The sequence below is a fragment of the Erigeron canadensis genome, chromosome 3 (genome assembly GCF_010389155.1).
Source record: "Erigeron canadensis isolate Cc75 chromosome 3, C_canadensis_v1, whole genome shotgun sequence".
Lineage (NCBI taxonomy): Eukaryota > Viridiplantae > Streptophyta > Magnoliopsida > Asterales > Asteraceae > Erigeron > Erigeron canadensis.
Window position 1 is genome coordinate 20,469,863 of NC_057763.1, and position 21,019 is coordinate 20,490,881.

General features: G+C 32.7%; 2 protein-coding genes and 1 long non-coding RNA gene across 4 annotated transcripts; 2 read left to right on the forward strand and 1 right to left on the reverse strand.

Annotated features, from left to right (window-relative positions):
- The first annotated feature begins 1,832 nt into the window (after positions 1-1,832).
- Positions 1,833-3,535, forward strand: LOC122591648 (increased DNA methylation 1-like). The gene is made up of 2 exons (XM_043763906.1): positions 1,833-2,221; positions 2,335-3,535. Exons 1-2 carry the CDS (start codon positions 1,833-1,835, stop codon positions 3,533-3,535), a joined length of 1,590 nt encoding a protein of 529 aa, XP_043619841.1.
- A 2,226-nt stretch (positions 3,536-5,761) lies between these two features.
- On the forward strand, positions 5,762-8,741 carry LOC122593537. 2 transcript variants are annotated; one of them, XR_006322840.1, is made up of 3 exons: positions 5,762-6,039; positions 6,262-6,364; positions 8,327-8,741. It is a non-coding gene; the product is annotated as an uncharacterized LOC122593537 (long non-coding RNA). The 2 variants fall into 2 exon arrangements; XR_006322841.1 differs by having other exon boundaries at positions 6,265-6,364.
- LOC122593536 (adenine DNA glycosylase) lies at positions 7,232-10,147 on the reverse strand. Its single transcript, XM_043765958.1, has 7 exons — positions 9,733-10,147; positions 9,465-9,524; positions 9,056-9,175; positions 8,864-8,961; positions 7,937-8,472; positions 7,654-7,745; positions 7,232-7,486 (listed from the first exon to the last, which is right to left on the reverse strand). Exons 1-7 carry the CDS (start codon positions 10,084-10,086, stop codon positions 7,430-7,432), a joined length of 1,317 nt encoding a protein of 438 aa, XP_043621893.1. The 5' UTR covers positions 10,087-10,147; the 3' UTR covers positions 7,232-7,429.
- Positions 10,148-21,019: the final 10,872 nt, after the last annotated feature.

A 21,019-nucleotide genomic window follows, 5' to 3' on the forward strand; every position in this document is an offset into this window, starting at 1 on the left:
TCATCAAATTTAATCTTATTCGTTAAGACTCAACATTCTTTCGTGCTACATAACCTTAAAGTAACTTTAAGGTTAACTTATTTGAACTTCTTTTAATTACCACTATACATGTAATGTAATATCTTTTGAAGTTTTTTAAGCTTAATGACTAATGATGTTTAAACTTAATGAATGATTGTGTTTCATAATTTAGGCTACTTTAATGCCAAAAAAGAAAAAAGAAAAAGGATAATTGGGCTACTTAATGCATCTTATGTAATGTCTTGTTATTGCATGTTAATGAATGATTATGATATTGTATGTAAGAGCTGCCATTATAAACACGTAAATACAACAATATGCCATCAAAACAACAAGCGCCAAAAGTAGTGTTTCATTCCATAATACCAAAATAATAACAAAAAAACATAACATTTTATAACAAAATACCTAGTTATGGAACAACTTTAACTGGTTAATATTAACATACAACTAAAAACTATTAATAACTAGCAAATACATACTCTCTCCATCTCACTATAAGTGTCATTTTTTTTTTTTAATTTTCAAAGTCAAACATTTATAACTTTTACTTTAAATAATTTAATTTGTGTTAGATAATACTTGATGAAAGTTATATGAATTGATTACGTTTTAGGCGTGTTTTTTTTTAATGGTATAAGTTTTATCAAAACTTATATAACACAAATTTTTTTATTTCAGGTCAAATTTTATAAAAATAAAGACTTTGAGTATTCAAAGTAAGACATTTGTAATAGAACAGATGGAATATTCAACCTTCTAAATTCAGCCTCACTTGATTGAAGTTTGACATCAACAATATCCTTAGACTGCAATAAACCGGTTACGATATCTACCAAAACGAGGGCACATTGCCGGATCAACCCAACCTATAAACCTACAATCGAATCCTGATAGCAAAAAAGAAATACGAATTGAATAACAAAAATTATACAAATTTTATTCAAAATTGATTTTAAGTTGAGGAAAAACGATTACCTTTTATGGACAATAGAAACGACGTCCATGATTTGGATCGGTCTATGAGGTTTGAACAATTGTTTTGCTTCCACACCAACAAATCACCATTTTTATGTTTTTGTGATTTGATCTAATTTGGAGAAGAACCGGAAGAACGAGAAAAAAGGGAATAAAGAAAATAGTTTAAAATACCCTTACATTTTTTTATATGAGAAAAGTGAGTGTGAGGTTTTCACACACCTAAGTTGGATGAAAACCTCTCATATATTAATATTTTAATAAATGATGGACCCCCTGATTTTTATGGAAAAAAAAAATTAAGATGTGAAAAATTTTTCACCTAAATTCAGTGTGAAACAACTCCACCTTTACTTTTCCTTTTTATATACTCAAAAGCTGAGATACATAATGGTAAAGCACAAAAATATCTCTCATGTGCCGTGCACGTGAAGGGACTTAACCAAAAATAATGATTGTTTGGTCCAAGTATGACCCTAATCGACAAATTGGGTATGATTAGAGCAATTGTTAAACTCTAAGTTGGTTTATTAGATAAGTCCAGGGTAGTGATGTGAAATATGTTAGATGTCGGTTGATAGTATGTATAAAAACTCGATTAGGAGGGAAAATAACTCAGATTTTTGAGTTGATAAACAATTTCTCCCTACTCTCTGCAAATTCTTACATAAACCCTAATATCTGAAAACCCTAATACAATAGCCCTACTGATTTCATCAAAGTTTCCATCTTTTTACTGATTTCATCAAAGTTTCCATATATTCGATCAAAACCCTAATAGTATTCTTTTGATCTTGATCATCATCTTTATTTCATTAATTAATAAAATAATAATGGAGTATGTACATTGTGAAGCAGTGCACAAGAAGGCAAAATCAAGAATAAATTACTATTCATCATGTGGATTTCAATCTGAAAATCCAGATTTTAAAAACATGGTTTCTAAAGCCAAGAACCATCTTGCTGCACTAGCTGGTTCTTGTCAAGGTTTTATTGAGAATAACCCGAATAAAATTAATCGGTTTTCTAAAGTTGGCAGGCCTAAGAAAAAAAGGGTTTATAATGATGATCTTGAGATTGAAGAGAAATTGGTGAAAAAAGATGACAACTTTATTACTCTAGTGAAAAGATTCAACAACCCGAAAAGAAGTTTGATCGGGAGGGTTCAAGAAACGGTCAAACGAGGTTTAATCAGCCAGGTGCAGGGAAAAAGATTAGAGATGTGAAAAGATTGATGGAGGACGGCGAAAGGCTGCCCAAGAAACGAAAGGTGGATCATCAGACGCGTCGCAGGTGAGTTCTTTCTTCGTTAATTGAAAAGAATATTGTTTCTAGGGGTTCAAATGTTAGTTATCGTAAGAAAGATGGAAAAGTTATTGCGAAAGGGCGGGCCAATGATGAAGGGATTCAATGTGATTGTTGTGGGGTGTACTTTTTATTATGTAAATTTGAAGCTCATGCTGGTAGTACTTATCATAGACCAGCAGCTTATATCTTTCTTGAAGATGGGACTGGGAGGTCTATTTCTGACTGCCAAAGTCAATTAAAACTACTCGATAAAAATAATCTGTTTAAGGTCCCTAAAACACCAGATCGTGCGTGTGAAGTCCCTAAGCCGCCACAAGTATTGACAGGCCATGATGATTTCTGTTGGGTATGCAAAGATGGCGGTGAGTTGTTGTTATGTGATTCTTGTACATCGTGTTACCATCTGTCCTGCATTGGATTGAAAAGCATCCCCAAATCAAGCTGTTACTGGTTTTGTCCTACCTGTTCTTGTGGTATTTGTGATCGTGACAAGATTGGTAACTTCACTGATGATAAAGATAGCTGTAAAGTTAAATGTGGACAATGTCGGCACCAGTACCACATTGATTGTATTAGAAACTTGGGCTTTTCAATGTCTTGTGACTCTAAATATTGGTTTTGTAAAGAGGCTTGTGAACAAATATTTCTTGGCCTTAAGGGGATATCTGGCCAGACGATTCCTTTGCCAGTTAATGGCTTAAGTTGGAGATTGTTACAGATTGACTATGAACACAGCATGGAGGACTGTGCAGAAACTTACGGTAAACTAAATGACGCGTTAGATGTGATGCACGAGTGTTTTGAGATGGTAAAGAATCCGTTGTCCGGCAATGATATCATGGAAGATGTCATCTTTAGTAGAGACATAAAGGGTTCGAATTTTGCGGGGTTTTTCACTGCAGTTTTGGAGAAAGATGAGGAAATAATTACTGTGGTTAACTTTCGGGTGCATGGTTGTAAAGTGGCCGAGATTCCATTAGTTGCAACAAGATTTCAACACAGAAAATTAGGGATGTGCAGGATTTTGATGGATGAGCTTGAAAGGAAATTGAAATACTTAGGGGTTAAGAGACTCGTTTTGACTGCCGTTTCAGAGATGGTTAGTACTTGGACAGAGTCATTTGGGTTCACTGTGATGTCAGAAGCTGAATGTTTAGATGCTGTTGACTGCAAGTTTCTTGAATTTCCTGGTACCGTAAAATGTCAGAAAGTCTTGAAGAATATGTGAGCAGACATGTTTATTCTAGTTCTTTATAAGGTAACTGTGACTTAGTCAGACTTAAGTAACTAGTTCATGTAAATTGGAATTTCTGTAATCATGTTGGATACTATGCAACCCATCTGTGGTTATTAACATTACAAATCAATTTCGTGTTCTGTTTTACGTCGTGTCACATAAAGTTTAGACCTTTAGCTTGATAATCCTAAAATTTACAAAACATGTAAAGTTTTTGAATCAAAGACTTCTTAATCAGCTCTTAGACATTAGTAAATACATTATGCATTTTGATATTATGATGATAGTTTTTGTCACTTTACAGTCTATGTGTAGTTATGTTTTGTTTTTTGTCATGAGCCCATTTTATATGTTCTGTTTTTACATGATGCAAGGATTCTGATGTGTAGTCATATATATATATATATATATTATATAGGCTTAGTTTTTTACTTATATCTAGTTCTATTCTACTTTTGTCAGCTTAGAATCCAAAAGTATTACTCTGTTTGTGTTCTTTTTTTCTTCCATTACATTGTTCTAGTAAAATCAAGCTTATATGAGTGGTACATCGTTGATACACTGTTTTGTACCTTATGCAGTCCTTTTTTCTTCCAAAAATACTGCAAAGTTTTGAATAAGTGCTTCTCTTTTACTTGTATTAGTCTTGAACTCTTGATAAGAATCTGTCTGTCTGCTAGATATGACCCATCTTGTGACTCGTGTCATGAAGACATTGAAGGTGATGGTAATATGCGTAGCTGATGACATTGCCAACTGAATTTGCCAAAGAGGTGCTGTAAACTCATACCTTAATAATTCTCTTATTAGATGTTTTTTGCTCCATTCCCTTGAATTTATTCTTTCGGTAAGATGGTTGTTATTGTTCTTGTATTATGGCTTTAACATGCTAGCATCTATAACAAAGGCTTCCCAACATTTTGGTGATGTTCTTTCCCATTTTATTGGGAGCTTAGCTACTATGATGAATATTGAAGATTTACCTCTTCACTTAAGGAGAGCTTGTATAGCACATGGAGGAGCTCTTACTAACTTATATGAATATATCCCCTGAATGCGGAATTTTCAGTAAGTGTTCTCATGCTACTTAATACTGTGTCTTCTTTACATGATAGGGTGATTTATGTTTAGATTTAACGTCGGTTGCTCGAGAGAGAATGCTGAGATTCTCTTGACCTGTGTACTCTAATTACTTAATCCAGTTTTTGAATTAATTTGCAACATATGCATATCATCCCCTGTAGGGATTTCACTTGCGTTCATCTTATAAGTTACCATTGATAGCAGCCCAACTTCCTTTTTGTCTTATTTTGTTTTGTTCTGCAGTTGTTTCTAAAGCTCACAGAATGGTTACCGAATTTCATGTGTATGTTTATATCTCTTGACCTCTATGTTAGGAGATTTGTAGGATGTTGTGACTTATCTATTTTCAGTTATAGTATCTGTATAACAGCACATCTTTATCAATGTTTTGAAACCCAGAATCAGTACAGTGTGCCCTGAGGAATGGTCACAAGGTCATTAAGATGTTAACTGACCAAAGCAATTTATTATACATGGATGATTTAATGTATGACATGAAAAGATAAAATTCTGTACCCAAGACTCATATCTGTTGTAATTCAGCTTGATTTTTACTTTATTTTTAGGTTATATCAAAACGAAGTTATCAAGCTCTTTTTCTCAAAGGACAAAGAAGTCCCTTTCCGACAGCCCAACGAGTCATTCACTTAAAAGGACCCAACTAATGTGAATTTACCCTGGTGATGTCCAGAGACTTGTCAGAGAATTTTGCCAGTATTGTCTCTAATAGGAAGAGAGATGCTATGCTGGTTTGTTTTTGATTCCCATGCTTCACTATCAGTTTATATTACATTATTATCACATAATGTATTTCAGAGGGATCATATAAAGTCCTTTCAGCCGTGGACTTTATGATTGGTGTGTTGATAACCTTCATCCAGGTGATTGATACAAAAAAAAGAGAGAATAGACAGGCCCCTCTTCTACTTGGTTTTCTTATACTTATTTTTGTTACTTGCTAGGGGTTTTTACAAGTGTTCGTAAACCCGTATAGTGGTGATGTTCTTTTCTCTGTTTTGTCTTACTATATTGAAAGTTACCCCACTTGTGTTCTTGCTAGTCAGTTTACTTTTATGCTTTTATGCGGGTCGATATCGTTATCTAGTACTATCAGTCTATTGCCTCCAACTTTTCATTATACTATAGCTAAGTGGCTGCATTCAGGTACTACACTCTTCATTACCATTGTAATTTTTTTTGTTTTCATTATGTTTCATATCCTGCAACATACATTATTTTAGTTTATTGGTTTTGTTGTTTCGTTTATTGTTAGATGATATGTTTCTTATTGCAGCTAAACATGCATCTTGTGACCGTTAGCTATGTTAATGATTTTATGTTCAAACTGCATGATGCAGCCAAAGGTGGTGGTATCACAATTCTTGGTGAAATGGGCTTGGATCCAGGAATAGGTAGGTTATTTTTTGTAGATATTATTCTTGTTAGTTTTTAAGATATATGTGTCAATTTAGTTAGCTGGGTGTACAGTATCGCATTAAAAAAAAAATCCCTTTCAGAATCGGAAAATTGTCATTTGATTAGATATATATTGCTCTCTGAATTCTTGGAGCTTGATCTGTTGGTTATGATTTTTTGGTAAAGTTGTATTACTATTATTTTGGGTGTTTATTCAGCAGTTGAAGCAGTAGAATACTAGAATATACTATACCACAGAGGAGCAAATTCTTGTGCAAGAAAAAAGAACAAAGTTTTGTCATCCCGCCCGTTAAAGAGAAGGTATAGATTTTTGTTGCAATATTACTATGTTAGGGTTTTTTCAACACACAGCATACATACAATATCTTACCAAAGAAAATGTACAAAAAGTACTAGCCGGGACAAACTGTTTTACCCAAGCTCCTTGTTTTGCCACGATACGGAAAACGAAGAACTTGAGATCATAGCAAAAGGTACGATTACATGCAGATAGAACACTTAGGGACCATTTGGTTCCTAGAATTAGGTGGAATGAAACTCCGAATGTTATCCGTCTTGTAAAGCAGTAACCACTTGAAACGACCCAAATACAAAACGATAAGTTTTTACGATTTTTTTAAAAGATAACAATTTTGGCATGACCTTATCATTGATGATGAAGATGATTGTATAGACTTAACGTTTCTAGTCGACCAAATTCTAGTGAGATTCCATGACCTCGACAACCATTAACAGCAATAGTTAAGGTCTTGTTTCTTTTTTACTTATTAAACTTAATAGTTAAGAACTTTATCATTCAGTTAAATTTCATGTTTCTTTTTTGATTTAATACACAAAAATAACCGTTAGTTACTTATATTTTACTTAATACACACAGATATTCTTTATGCATTTAGCAACTTAATATTTAATGACTAAAAAAAGAAACAGGCCCTAAGAGTGGTATAGGAACTCACATTTTTATGTCGTTTTTATAATTAATAAATATTAAAAAGAAACATAGTAATAAAAATTCAAGTTATACTTTAAGAAAATTTTCAATTGGTATTATTGCTTTTCAAAAGAAAAAAAAAGTTTGGTATTATTTATGAGGTGAAACAATCGAATTTGTAGAAGAGCTGGCTCATATTAAACTCCAATCAGTTTAAATACGACGTGTGTTGGTGATTGATTAAACCCATATCAGACTTCCGAGTTCATATTACAAGAGAATGTGTTTCATCAGGTAACAAAAATATACATCGTTTCATTGGCTAATAGAATAATCAAAACACATTACAACACTAAGAATATGTGCAACCAGAAATTGTATCGAGTCGCAAGAAAGGTGCACTGTCTGTAGTTCCTTCAGTAATCGAGTCTGGTTTAACTTGGGATGAGACTTGATCTAGTCTGTTTAAACTTCTGGACCATGTCGTAAGCCTGCATAAATTAATTTAAACTAATCAGAAACAGAACATACCCACCATTTTCCATTACTTAGTAATCACAGAATCTGAACATTTATCTATTGTCAAGAAAGTAAGAACATGAGTAAGTTAAGAGTATGCTGTAAAACTGTGCTGGTAGAATTCAGATGGCATTTTTACCTTTCTTACTCCAGTTGATAGTCCCAGAGTTGCAAGGGTTTTGGTATCAACGTATTTATAGGACATGAGTCCTTTGCCCTTTTTCTGCAGATCTATATCCAAACATTTACGCGAAGTTAGTGCAGGCAAAATATGCAAACAAACTTAATGTGGAAACAAAAAGTGCAAGCAAATTGGTACACCAAGGTTTTACATGTTCATTTTCTTCGATTCCTATAGTAAGTATACCGGATACTAATAACAAACTCATAAACTTTAATTGAAAAAACAGATAATAAAATACCTTGTGAACGTAGAACCAATAGCTCGATATACATCTTTAGGCGAATATGGGTGAATATATGGATATATTCACCTACTTCTTCTCTTGCAACAATATTAATCGACTTCCTAAGTTTCAAACCAAACGAATTCTTCAAGTAATCATCAATAGCTCGTCTCCTTGCAACCAGATCAGCTTCTCCATCCAAAGAAACTGATGGAAACTCCCAAAGCCCAGCAAGCAAGCCTTCTTCAGGTCTCTTGACAAGCAGAAACTTACTTGCAGACTCGGATGTATTTATAGCACCTTCTATGATTTCAACAACACTAATAGCAGAAAAATCCTGCCTTTGTTTCACCTTTGCTACTTTAGTTGGATAATCAGTAACAAGTTTTGATGGGTTATTTTCAGACTCAGCAAGTGCACTACATTGAGCAGACACCGGACAGGATGAACAACTGGGGTTTAAGGGAGTACATAATGTAGCACCGAGTTCCATAAGAGCCTGATTGAAATCTCCAGGCCTATGATTGTCAACTAGTTGCCCAGCTAGTCTCCTATAGAAAGAATATCATCAAGGTCAAACATTACAGAAATTTCGCCTGCTGCAAATGCTAGAGAAGATACTGTAGCCGCCTACCCCACATGGATAAATTAGTGATAAGTTTCAGCAGCTTATAATTGAGCTGCGAATACTTCCACCATGGCGTTAAGACTATAAGTTAATATACAACAATAGTGTACATCTAATCACATCCTCCTCGTTAATATACTTCTCTTGTTCAGGAAAGTTTTCAAATTAAAAAGTACTAAATTGTTACCATTCTCATTTTGTTCCGATACTTTTGGTCCTGCATTTTATCTTAGTTGAAAGATATATGACAAGTAGTCACATCATGACAGTTTTCATGTGATGGAATAATCATCTACAAACTTAGAAAGCCTCACCATATGCTCTTAATAGTCATTTTGTCTTTGGGATTTGCAGATATGGTCTTCAATCTAGCAATCACCCTAATAACATTTCCATCAACCACAGGCACTGCCTATATCAGAAATATGTGTTACAGTAATTAGAGGATAAAAAAAAAGAGATTAAATAGTATATACTTTTGTCATTCATCTGCAAAAATTACACACCTCATTAAATGCTATAGAGGCAATTGCACCAGCTGTGTATTCACCTATTCCTTTAACCTTACGAAGTTCATTCACTGATCTCGGAAACCTTCCTCCTCCATCCACGATCATTTTTGCTCCCTAACATATATACATATTTTCAAAATGGTAAAATAATTATTAGTACCATGTAGTCATGAGTAGGTATTCTACTACCTGAACTAGTGCAACGCATTACCCTAAAGGCCGCACCTTTTTATAGTATGGGTTGCAATAGGTATGGACAAGAACAAGATAAACTTTGATCTTGAAAATTATTTAATGAATAGTTTATGGTATTACCAATAACGTGACCAAGATTCAAAGTGACCCATAGCACAAAGTAACAATAACGACTAAATTACCAAAAATTCAAAAAAGTTAAACTGACCTCCAATAAGAACCTTGCCCTCCTGTAATAACCTAATCCTGCCCACATCTCATTAACCTCCTATCAAAACAAACCAAACCTATAATTAACAAAAAGATATAACAACAATAAGAAAAAGAGAAAGATAACCGACGCCTGGTTCCTTATTGACCGGTCCCATGGCCAAAATCAGATCCTGCACGGTCACCCACTTCGCCCTATCCCAGCCTTACAACACGGGACAGCCAAAAGATATATAATAAAATCAACATATAAAGAAAAAGTAGACCTCAATAGAAGCTTGAGAAAGATGAAGAACAGATGGCCATTTATCCATCCACCTATTGAAATAACTAATTACAGTTTGAACCCTTGTTTGTTGAAGCATTATCTCTGAAACCCAAACCCCATATGCTTTTTTATCATAATCATTCTCCATATGATTATTATTATTGGGTTTTCTCCATGGAAGGTCTCTTTTGTTAACATCATACCATTTCAACAAAGATTCCCTAATTTCAGTTACTTCTTGTTCCTTGAACTGAATAATGTCTTCTATGTCCCCAGTTGGGTCGGGTTTTGAGTTTGATTGTCGGGTTCTTTTGTTTGATTTGGTGGGTGTGGGTTTCTTGTTCTTGCTCATGGTTTGTTTTGCTAAAATGGAGGCGAGAGAGTGAGTCAAATGAAGTAAGAAATGGATTTGTCGGGTGTCGTTCCCGCTTCAATCAACCTTTTCAATTTGGGGATTTTTTTTTAACATCTTAGGTTTTTCTTTTTTTACTATTACTATATCATTTAGAAGATTGTCTTTATTTTTAATTTTAGGTAATTTTGCCTTCAAAAGTTAGCTTACTCTGTTTATCCTTTTAAACTTACTTATTATATTGTATCTCCGCACAGATGCGGCGATGGTGGTAATGACAGCGGTGTGATGACAGCAGTATTAATGTCGACGGCCGACGGGTGATGGCAACGTGTAGGGGAGGCGGCGGTGGGGCGGCAACAGTGAAGGATCTAGAAATCCGTCAATGGGTATGCATTTTTCGATAAAAAAATTTTATTTTTTGGTAAAAGAGATTAGAGCTTAGGGTACGTGTTTGTCTTAGATATGAGTTTTCCGTATAATTTTCAATGACATGAATACGTGTCAAGCTTTAATACAATATGAAAACCAAAATGTTCAAACAGAATATATTATATAAAAACGATAAAAGAGTTATATTAAAAGATTTACAATAAAAGGTAATATACCAGACTAGTAGTTATAAGTTTTTGGATCAATATACATGCACATAAAGTTCTAAAAGCTTTTATAAAGATCTTAAACTAAAAGATCTTAAAAGTTTAAGGGTTTAAACTAAAGACACACATATTAATAGGGGTAAATCAGAAAAAATATAACAAAAGTAAAAGTAAAGGCTTGGAGTTTTGTTGTATCTTCCCCATTCATAACATTCCACCATTAAAACAGATTTAAGTTCTCTTTTTCCTTTTCTATTCTAATTTTGATAATATTGTAGGGTATTCACAATTAAATCAGTGGGTATACACTCTTAAAAAATTCTACTACTAAAACCCAAAAATCTCTGAAAATTTACATTGCAAACAAGATACAGAGTGTGTGCAAGTGCATACCCTTTCTTGTTAATAGGTCCACCCCTGGGTGGAAATAGTGGTAAATGTGAAGTAATTGATGTTAAAAGTGTCGTTCATAAAAATGATTTTAAAAGTGATAGTGTAATTATTTTAAGGCCAAAGTACTTTTTTCGTCCTTGTGATTTTTTGAATAAACATTTTTCATCATCGCCGTTAACTTTTGGCTAAAATCGTCCCTGTGGTTTGCCTTTCGTTCTTGTCGTTATAACTTTGTCGTTAACCCCCTCACATGCAAGTCACGTGAGGGGCATTTTTGTCTTTTTATAAAGTTAAGTGCAAAAATCGCCCCTGTGGTTTATCATTTTTGCATTTTTCATCCTCGCCGTTAACATATCCATGAAAAAATTTCAAACCAAACAAACAAAAATTACCAGTGCCAATTTAATCCAAACAAAACAAAAACTTATATACCTACATTTAAGGATCTGCTCAATCACTTTCAAATGCAAATACGTACATATAATGTTTTTAATACCGATAGTATTACCCGTAATACCGGTATTGGAGGGTTCTCCAGTACAACTGTTTCTGATATTTTCCGTATTACTGTTTACTTTCGGTATTCACATTTTTTATTTTTTGAATCTTTTTAAAATTTATTTTTATAATACTTCAATGTTAATTTTCCTTAATTTGTGAACTTTCTTATATTTTGTTATAAAGTATCTATTTGTTTTTTTTTTAGTGAATTGCAATTATATTTTGACTATTTTTGTTAAATTGTAGTAAGTTTTATAACATTTTTTTAAAAAATAAAGTAAATTAGTTATACCGGCCGGTATTAATTAGATCTTCATATAGGTTTCTGATTTGAGTCTGTTTTGGTTTTTGATTAAATTTTTGTTTGGAGGTTTGTTAAATACAAGGATGAAAAATGCAATAACGGCAAACCATATGGACAAATTTTGCACTTAACCATAAAGATAAATGGGTGAAAAGACATAAATGCCCCTCAGGAGTTAACGGAACCAAGGACGAAATGCAAACTACAGGGACAATTTTAGTCAAAAGTTAACGGTGAGGATGTAAAGTGCTTATTTGAAAAACCACAAGAACGAAAAAAGTACTTTGGCCTTATTTTAAAGATTAGGGTATTTATAAAGTAAATGATTTCACTAAAAACATTATAAAAATATTAGGTGGAGATATTGAATTGGTGAATAAAAAAGAGGAGGGGATTCATCAAGTTGGTTAACATAATTAGTCATGTTAGTCAAATCTTGATTTTTAGATTAAAATTAAAGGTTAAGATTTAAAGTTCATCTTTGAATCTTTACCTTTGATTTCAATTCAAAGGTCAAGATGTTTCTAACTTGATTGATCAAGTTATAAACAACTTGATAAAGATATTTTGGTTAGTTTAAATTTGTAATTTGAAAAAAAAAAGGTGGTTGATGTTTTATATAGTAGTATAGTTTTTTTTAATTTTTATTCTTTTTATAGCTTTTTTTAGTTTCTACTATATATAATAATATTGATATTGATATCGAAGAGAATTCTCCTTCGTAAGATACACAAGTTAATCCAAATTTACAAAATAATTTAAAAGTTTATGTAACATAAGCAGGTTGTTCTGCTAAAAACATAACCAACAATTAAAAAGCCACGCCTCCCAAAGGGTTGTCCCTTACAATCGTCCTAGGAGGCTAGGAGTGTTTGGTCGAAAAAAAACACTACTTTCAAATTTCAAGAACAGTTAATTTCACAACTCGTCCTTATAATTGTCCATATTTGTTTTAACGCATTATATCAACCATCTTTGAGGACTGAGGTTGTATTTTACTATTTTGTATCACCATCTTTATTATCTGTAATGACTCAATTTAATTTAGACCCAAAAGTATGAACATGAAAAGAAAGGAAACACAATTTAGTTAAATTATACTTAGAAAAAAATACGGTCAAATTTTGCGAAAAATCAAAATGTTTTAAATCAAGAAAAGACACTTGGATGTTCTTAAAATGATGTAAATAGACTATTATGCGAGTTTCAGAACCTGAAAAGATCAAACGAAGCCTCGGTAAAAATTTGTGAAAAGTTATAGAAGAACACGGCTCTTGTTTCTGCAAGAGCCTTCTTCAAAGGCCGTCCCTGGAAACAAAGGCCGTCCTCCTGCAGATTCGTACTTTGACACTTTAATCAACTTTCGACCCTTTTTCTCAATATTGAGTTTCGTACAACCGATAAACAACTTCATTTTGACATAAAAGACATAACACAATATTTCTAAAAGTCTTTATACCATTCGTTGCTACAAACCAAGTTTACAAGACTAAACGAGTCACATTACCCAAGTTGTTATTAACCAAGATTATTCCATACTTTAAGTTACAAAAACCATGACTCCAAACCTTCTTTTGCAGAAATATACATAATAAAACTTTACCAAAAACACTTTGTATGTACTAAGAGCCATAAGTTCAAAGGGGCTACTACGGGTTCCATTCACCTTACCATTTTTCGCGTTTAACTAATACATAATTCAACTTCAACTTTAAGTGCTTGTCTTGCTTTTACTTCCGGGTAACCTATAAAAAGGGTAACAACTAATAGAATAAGCGATAGCTTAGTGAATACCATTGCATACGCTTATACACACAAAGGAGGGCAAAAACACAAAGGACTATCACATATAGCCAATGGCATCGTCATACCACCACTTGCATACTCACCTTTGCGCTAACAAAACATACATGGATCCATATACGCTAACAATAATCTCAAGAGGTTCTTAGGCCTCAAATGTTCTTAGGCGTTATCTCAATACAACAAGAGGTTCTTAGGCCTCATCTAAATTCAATTATGGGATTCTTAGGTCCCGACCTCAAATTAGGCCCGAACGCCAAATCGATTACCATACACGGAATCCACCATCATATGGTAATCGACCCAACGTACATATAATCGTATGCAAGAGTACTCACCTCCTTCGCGACAACCAACAATCAAAATAGCCACAACAATTAGCAAAGCTTTCAACCTAGCAAATCAACACAATATACGTATAAGACTTTATTCACAAATCATGGTTAACTCACTTAGCCATACTATGGATTCACTAGCATTCTTACCCATATACAAAACTCATTCTCTTGAGTTGGCTCATTTTCAAATCTCAATTAACAAAATTTTATCTTTCATAATCGTCATTCTCAACTATTTATCATTTCACTAAAAATCTCATTTTACCACCACAATGTGGCAATTTCATCTCATAGCTCAAAGTTATCAAATTCTCATTTTGGCCATAACTCATTTAATACTAAAATCACCATTTTATTATTACTCAAAACCTTCAATTTTCTTGTTTTGGCCATGTAAGCCACCAAAACACTTTTGTCAAAATATTCATGCATTTTATAATTATATGCACCATTACAAGTAAGGATTTAAAAAAGCACTACAACCTAACCAACTCATTTACAAATCCCTAATTTATTAATTTCCAAGAACCCTAGCTTGATTTTAAGCAATTAAACCATTTTAAGAAAACCCTCAATTTAGTTCATCTCAAGAACCCTAAAATCAAATAATGAAATAATCAAAATGATACCTTCAAGACATAGAATATTATAAGGTTGGAATCACATTTTGTTCTTCTTTTTCTTGAATTCGAACTACACCACAAGCACACACCTCAAATCACCCAATTTAATTATTAGAATACTTGGAGATTATTATTATCATAACATTTACTTATACTTTGAGTGATTAATTCTTTTAAAAATATATGAGCTCTTGAGTTGATGGAGGAAGAATTGAGGTGAGAAAGAAAATGAATAAGAAAGTTGGTAAAGTGGATTATGAATCATTAGGAGATTACTCTCCTCTAGCCACATTTTCTTTAAAACAAAATGGGGTATTATACCTACTAACCACTAAGGTTCCAACTAATTCAACCTCATATCTCAAATTTAAATATTAGAAAATTATTTTAATTTTAAAACTATAATATAAATTAATTTATTTTACCTTTTAAAATATTGAGGTGTTACATTATTTTTCAAGATATCAATTATCATCAACATCAGCAATAACCTAACACTAATCCAATAACAAATTAAAAATAAAATCAGTACTAATTCATCAACAATAATAATAACAAAATCAATATCATCTTAAATCCACACCATCTATGTCAAGAACACAAATCCTGCATGATTTTTATGTTTTATATATTAGAAGTGTATCCATACAATGCACAAGAACCGAAGTGCTTCAAGTTGCAAGCAATTACACACAACTGAAAGATAAAAATCCTTTTATCTCGTGTCGTATGATGTCAAAAATAAAATTGCTTTATTCAGATGTGACCATAGTCGTTTGACTCATACGACTCACGATTTGACTTTTACGAGTCGAGTCGAATTGCACCAAAAAACAAAACGACTCTTTGGGTGACTTTTATTTTCTCTGAATCTTATGAGTGAGGGTGTGGCTCGGTCCGAGTCGAGGCGAGTCACAAACTCATCCGAGCTTGAAGAATAATAATGAATCAATGAATATTATAATTTTATACTTATGATGCTTATATACTGTATAATTTTTATACATATTATATTTATGGTTACATCAATTTGTATAATATAGATATGTACTTTTGACCTTTTTATTACGAAATTGGTGCTAAGTTGTATGTTAATAATTCAAAACTATCAAATAATTAATTTTTGGTAAATATATTAAAATAATTAAGCAACTTTACATTGTTTCTAAATATGTGACATTATAGAACCTTTTACATCTCAGTATTTTCAATCCCTAAAAACATGGGCTAATTATTTAATTATTATACAATAAATATTTAAAGAATTAGTATGTGAGAGGTTTTATACCCAAACTTAGATAATATGTATAAAATATCATAATTCTTACGAGTCGAGTTACATTTCAAATCATCAATTAAAAATTTAGATCTTTGAGTCAAGTTAATATGACTCGACAAGGACGAGACTTAAAACTAGTCTATATCTGTATCTATACTCCATATTAAAACAAACTATCCACTCCCTCATTCAACTTTCTACCTTTGAATTGTTTAATTTAACCTTATAATTTACACTACCTTTACATACCTTATCTCTGAAATTCTGAAATTACCCTTAATAAACAAACCCCACAATTACCTAAAAACTCCATTGTGATAAAATCCCCATTCAACTCTAAAATTATTGTTGAAGGTATTGCTACGGATAAGAAAAAAACATCTTAATTGTCATAGATTATATCACAAAATGTTTAAACAATAATTACCTTTTTATAACCCACGAAATTACTATATTCGCAGTAAATTTTAATCTTTGACTATTTATTTTTTTAATTTCCCTGGCCTCAGTGGTTATTTTTCATGCTTAGTTTTTACATTTCATAATTTCTTGCACCTAACCCGTGACTTATATTTAGAATGACAGATACGGTTAGATATTGCATTGACGCATTTCATAAAAGTAATCTGAACGCTATAAACCGTTACGGCATTTTACGCGTAATAGACCGTCGTCGCTGCAACGTGCGAGCACTACTCTAGTTAATAAAATTAATGAGATGAAAAAACTCTGATTAATAAAAGGTGTTTCCTAAATGCAACCCTAAAAATATAATGAAGATGTATTAAAAAGTTATAAATTTATTATTTATGCACGTTAAATACAGTAGCCTTAATGGTCGCATTTAACAATTTTTTCTAACAAACTAGGGAATTGTGAAGTTTCAACTCGGCCCGACCTTACTAATTACTCGTAAATCATTTATGATAAATAGATTTATTTTTAAACTAGTGATATACCCGCGCTTCGCTGCGGGCATTTATATAGCCCATCTTTTGAGCTCTTTATAACGGCCTTTGACTTTTACAAAAACATACATATGACCTTTTTAAGTTAACCTGCCCTTGTCATATCCTATATGATGTTTTATACAATAAATGTGTTTAATATAAACAACATATAGCATTAGTTATAACGTTTATATCACGTATAATAACTTTCTCATTAAACCATGCTTCAAGTTTTCAGAAGATTATTCAATAGATTGTAGTGTATGCTGTTTACTACCTCTTATGACAATATGTTAAAAATGACAAAGATGTAAGTTAATTGATTGTTTATGAGAGACTAACAATAACCTTTTTATTTTACATGCCTCATTTTTTCAAACATTTAAAATTTAAAATATGAACGAAAAAAAAAGGTAAAGGAAATAGTTATTTGTTTATTGGATCGTTGTTAAAAAGAAAAAATATTCATTCCTTTAGATTAAGATATGTAGTATACAACAATCACAACCTAACACAACAAATAATAAAAGGAGTACAGTAGTTCATTTACACGTATAAATGACAGTATCTCATCCACACGTACAGATGTACAAATGTATCCCCTTGTTCTTCATCTCATTATTATAGTTACACGCAATATACACCTTTATTTTTTGTTTTACTCTTCCACTACTACTTAAAACTCCCCACATCCCAACTACTCTCCCAGTTTTACAAAAACTATGAGCAATTGTTGGTTTTTTTTATGTCTATTCTGTCAACCTGTCTTTGGGCCTCTTTGTTTTTTTAACTATTAAGTGACTGAATTGATTAAGTGACTGAATGGATAAATAATGTCTGTATGGATTAAGTCAATACAGTTGTTTTTTGTTTATTAAGTCGGGAAAACAAACAATTTTGATGACTTAATGGATTAAGTTTTTTTGATTAAGTCATGACTTAATTTATTAAGTCCCAAACAAACACCACCTTTGTCACTCTCTGGTGTTAATACAATTTCATAAAGCAAAAAAAAACAATAGACAACATGAATTTTTTCTCCATTTACGGTGAAAAAGAGCTTCTGATGGCAGTTTCTTGGGGTTGCTACTAAAGGTTGGAGACGACCGAACTAATTGAGTTATGGCTAGTCGACGGTGATGGGATCCGCAAGCTCGTTTAGGTGGGTTATTCTGGCGGTAAGAAAAATGTCGTCTCGTTTTTGTTGGGTCATATAACTATTATCAAATCACAAAGTACGCAGCGGAATATAAAATCTATGTAGTTAATTAATTAATCAAGATATAAAACATGTACCTTAAACTGGAGAGAATAAAGCAAGAAACCTTTATAATAAGCTTTATATTAAACCTCTCTACGATTGCACACACAATATTGGAATATATGTATGCTAGCACTTGATCACGAACTTACAAACCCGTTGTGTATCTTCCTTAAATCGAAACCCCCTTATGAACCGAACCATGTTAGTTGCCTACTAACAAAACCAAAGCCATGTAATTAATGCCTAGCATTAATTAATTATATATATGATCCATATGGTAGTTCGTGAGTTACAAAACCAAAAAGCCAAAACTCTTTTCGAATGTTTTCGAATGTAACTTGCGGCCGAACCAAAAGAAGGGAGAAAGAGAAAATGAGATTTTAGGAATGAATAAACCCTTTAGAATTAACCCACTATATGTAGTGATTAATTAGGATTTAATAGCTTGATAGACAAGTAATCTTCAAGGCTTTCAAAGCCTTAAAATTTCGGCCCCCATTAGGAATTAGAGCCCAACTTTAATTTTCTAATTTCACAATTAAACTTCCTTCTAATTAATTTAAATACAATTAATCTTTTAACTTATTTAAATTAATTATTTCGTGATCAAACTAATTAATAAATTTCATTTAATATATTAATTAATTATAGTTACATTCACGTTGAGGTGTGACCCCGTAGGCTTAAATACTTTCCGGACATACGTTCATTTTACGTGATCATATTCCAACAACTCCCACTTGAGCTCGTAATGAATGAAGGTAATAACATTGGTTAGCGTCTAGCAACACGCCAATGCTCCCGGAAAAATTTAAGTATAGTTTCTTAAAGTATATTTAAATAGACAAGACATTTATTATCCCTTTGTTCAGATACCTTGTTAAATATGAATATGGATCGAGGTCATTTCATAATTTAACGATTATGTTTCTCATTTTATGACTGATTAAAGATTACCAAATATAATCGAAAACTGATGTGTATTTTCTAGTCTTAAATTTATGAACACGAAATACCTAGCTACTGACTACTACACACTTGCGGGCAGTGAACCCATTCGTATGCAGTATAGTTGACTTGGTAAACCGAGGTCGAACACAAGGACTTAATAAACAATTGTTACAATAAAATGATTCAGATTAAAAGGGGGGGTTTTGTGACCGAATTATCACGTTGCAAAAGTTAGTGAGGAAAGTCAGTAATCCCGTAGGATTAATCGCAAAAGAATATTTGATGGTTGAATCTTAACACCGATTTAAAAGGAACACCTGCTTAGATCAGCTCACATGCCAATCATCGGGTCTAAATATTACTTGCATTTGTTGAACGACTCAAAATGTAGACAAGATGAACTCCCGTTATACTTGAAACTTTAACTGCTTAAAACATAATTATTGCTCCCACTTAATTTCTACTCTAAACAGTTAAACATTAAATACCTGAGTTGATTTTATGATTTAATCTTTTGAAAGCTTTCTCCCGAACTGCTTATTCGCCTAATCAGATCCCTCTATCATAAGCGTTTACACATTCAAAATGAATTTAATTGTTTAAAATCTTTATCGTTGATTTCTCCCGAACTCCAACGATTTTAGGTTAATTATAGACCGATTAACCATTTCATAAATCAATTGACAATGACATAGATTTCTCCCGAACTTATAACTTCACTTATCAATCAATTAATATAAAAGTTGAAAACAATATTTAAATCCAAATAAATGTGGATCTTCGATTAAACATACAAACCTTGTTCAACATTCACAAGCAAAATTAATTCGACCCTATGACATGCTTACTACCCAAGCGGGTGCTAAGGATTTAGCTACTCATATTAAAAACACAAGAACAAACAAATAGAGAAGAAATCATATTATACCAAATGAATGAAGATAATCCGGTAGCAATGATGATTACAATCCAAAGCTGAAAATATGTAAAACCCTAACCACTTGTTTGCTCCAAAGTGTTGAAAGCTATGAGAGAACTATAAAAATTATGCCAAAGATTCGTCCCAAGTGCAGAACCCTAACTGAACCTTTATACAAAATACGCGTGTAACGGCCATTAGTGGGCTAACTGCCGTTACACTTGTACTAGATCACTAACGACCGTTAGTGTAGTAACGCCCGTTACAAAACAAAAGGAGACTAACTGCCAGTTAGGATACTAACTGCCAATTACAGACCAAAACCAAAAATCACTATGTAACGCCCGTTACAATACTAACGACCGTTACAACTTCCAGATTTCGTTTTCTTCATCTTTCGCTTGATTTCAACCGAATCCTTCTCCCATTTCTTCCATAACTCATCAAAATCGACCAATTCATTCGTCTAATCAATTTCCAACCTGAAAACAGTTAACACACCTTCAAAGCATCGGAAGTTGGATATAAAATTATTAAAATGACGAATAATTGGTTCTAAAATCACGTGGGAAATGGTATAAAATATGACACATCAAATCCCCCCACACTTAAGCTTTGCTTGTCCTCAAGCAAATCCAAACTGAAAATCATAAAACTCCTTGGCACATCATGGAACCACATTTCAGTAATCAAAAAGAAGCTCAACCACAATCAAGAATGAGAATAAATGGTTAGGCAGTTTTAATCTTAAATGAAAACCGGAATGTTTGACAATATTTGACCGATACACAAGCCTTAATAACACGACTAAGCACAAATGAAACGAATAAGTGACAAATTGCCTATCCTACTCTAACTAACTTACACCTGGGGTTGAATATTTGAATAATCACTCAATGCCAAGTCGTGATGCATAATCTTTTAACCATAGGCTTGTACAAGGATCGTTCCTAAGTCGCCAAGGCGCATGCGCCCTATAACGTCTATCAGAATAGGACTTTAAGGGAGG

Excerpts from the sequence above, each read along its gene's own strand:
- LOC122591648 (XM_043763906.1), top strand. The coding sequence starts at position 1,833 with ATGGAGTATGTACATTGTGAAGCAGTGCACAAGAAGGCAAAATCAAGA. Across the intron at positions 2,222-2,334 it reads CAGGGAAAAAGATTAGAGAT|GGGTTCAAATGTTAGTTATC; the intron begins GTGAAAAGATTG and ends TATTGTTTCTAG.
- LOC122593536 (XM_043765958.1), bottom strand. The coding sequence starts at position 10,086 with ATGAGCAAGAACAAGAAACCCACACCCACCAAATCAAACAAAAGAACC. Across the intron at positions 8,473-8,863 it reads ATGACTATTAAGAGCATATG|GAGACTAGCTGGGCAACTAG; the intron begins GTGAGGCTTTCT and ends TTCTTTCTATAG. Across the intron at positions 7,746-7,936 it reads ATTGGTTCTACGTTCACAAG|ATCTGCAGAAAAAGGGCAAA; the intron begins GTATTTTATTAT and ends GTTTGGATATAG.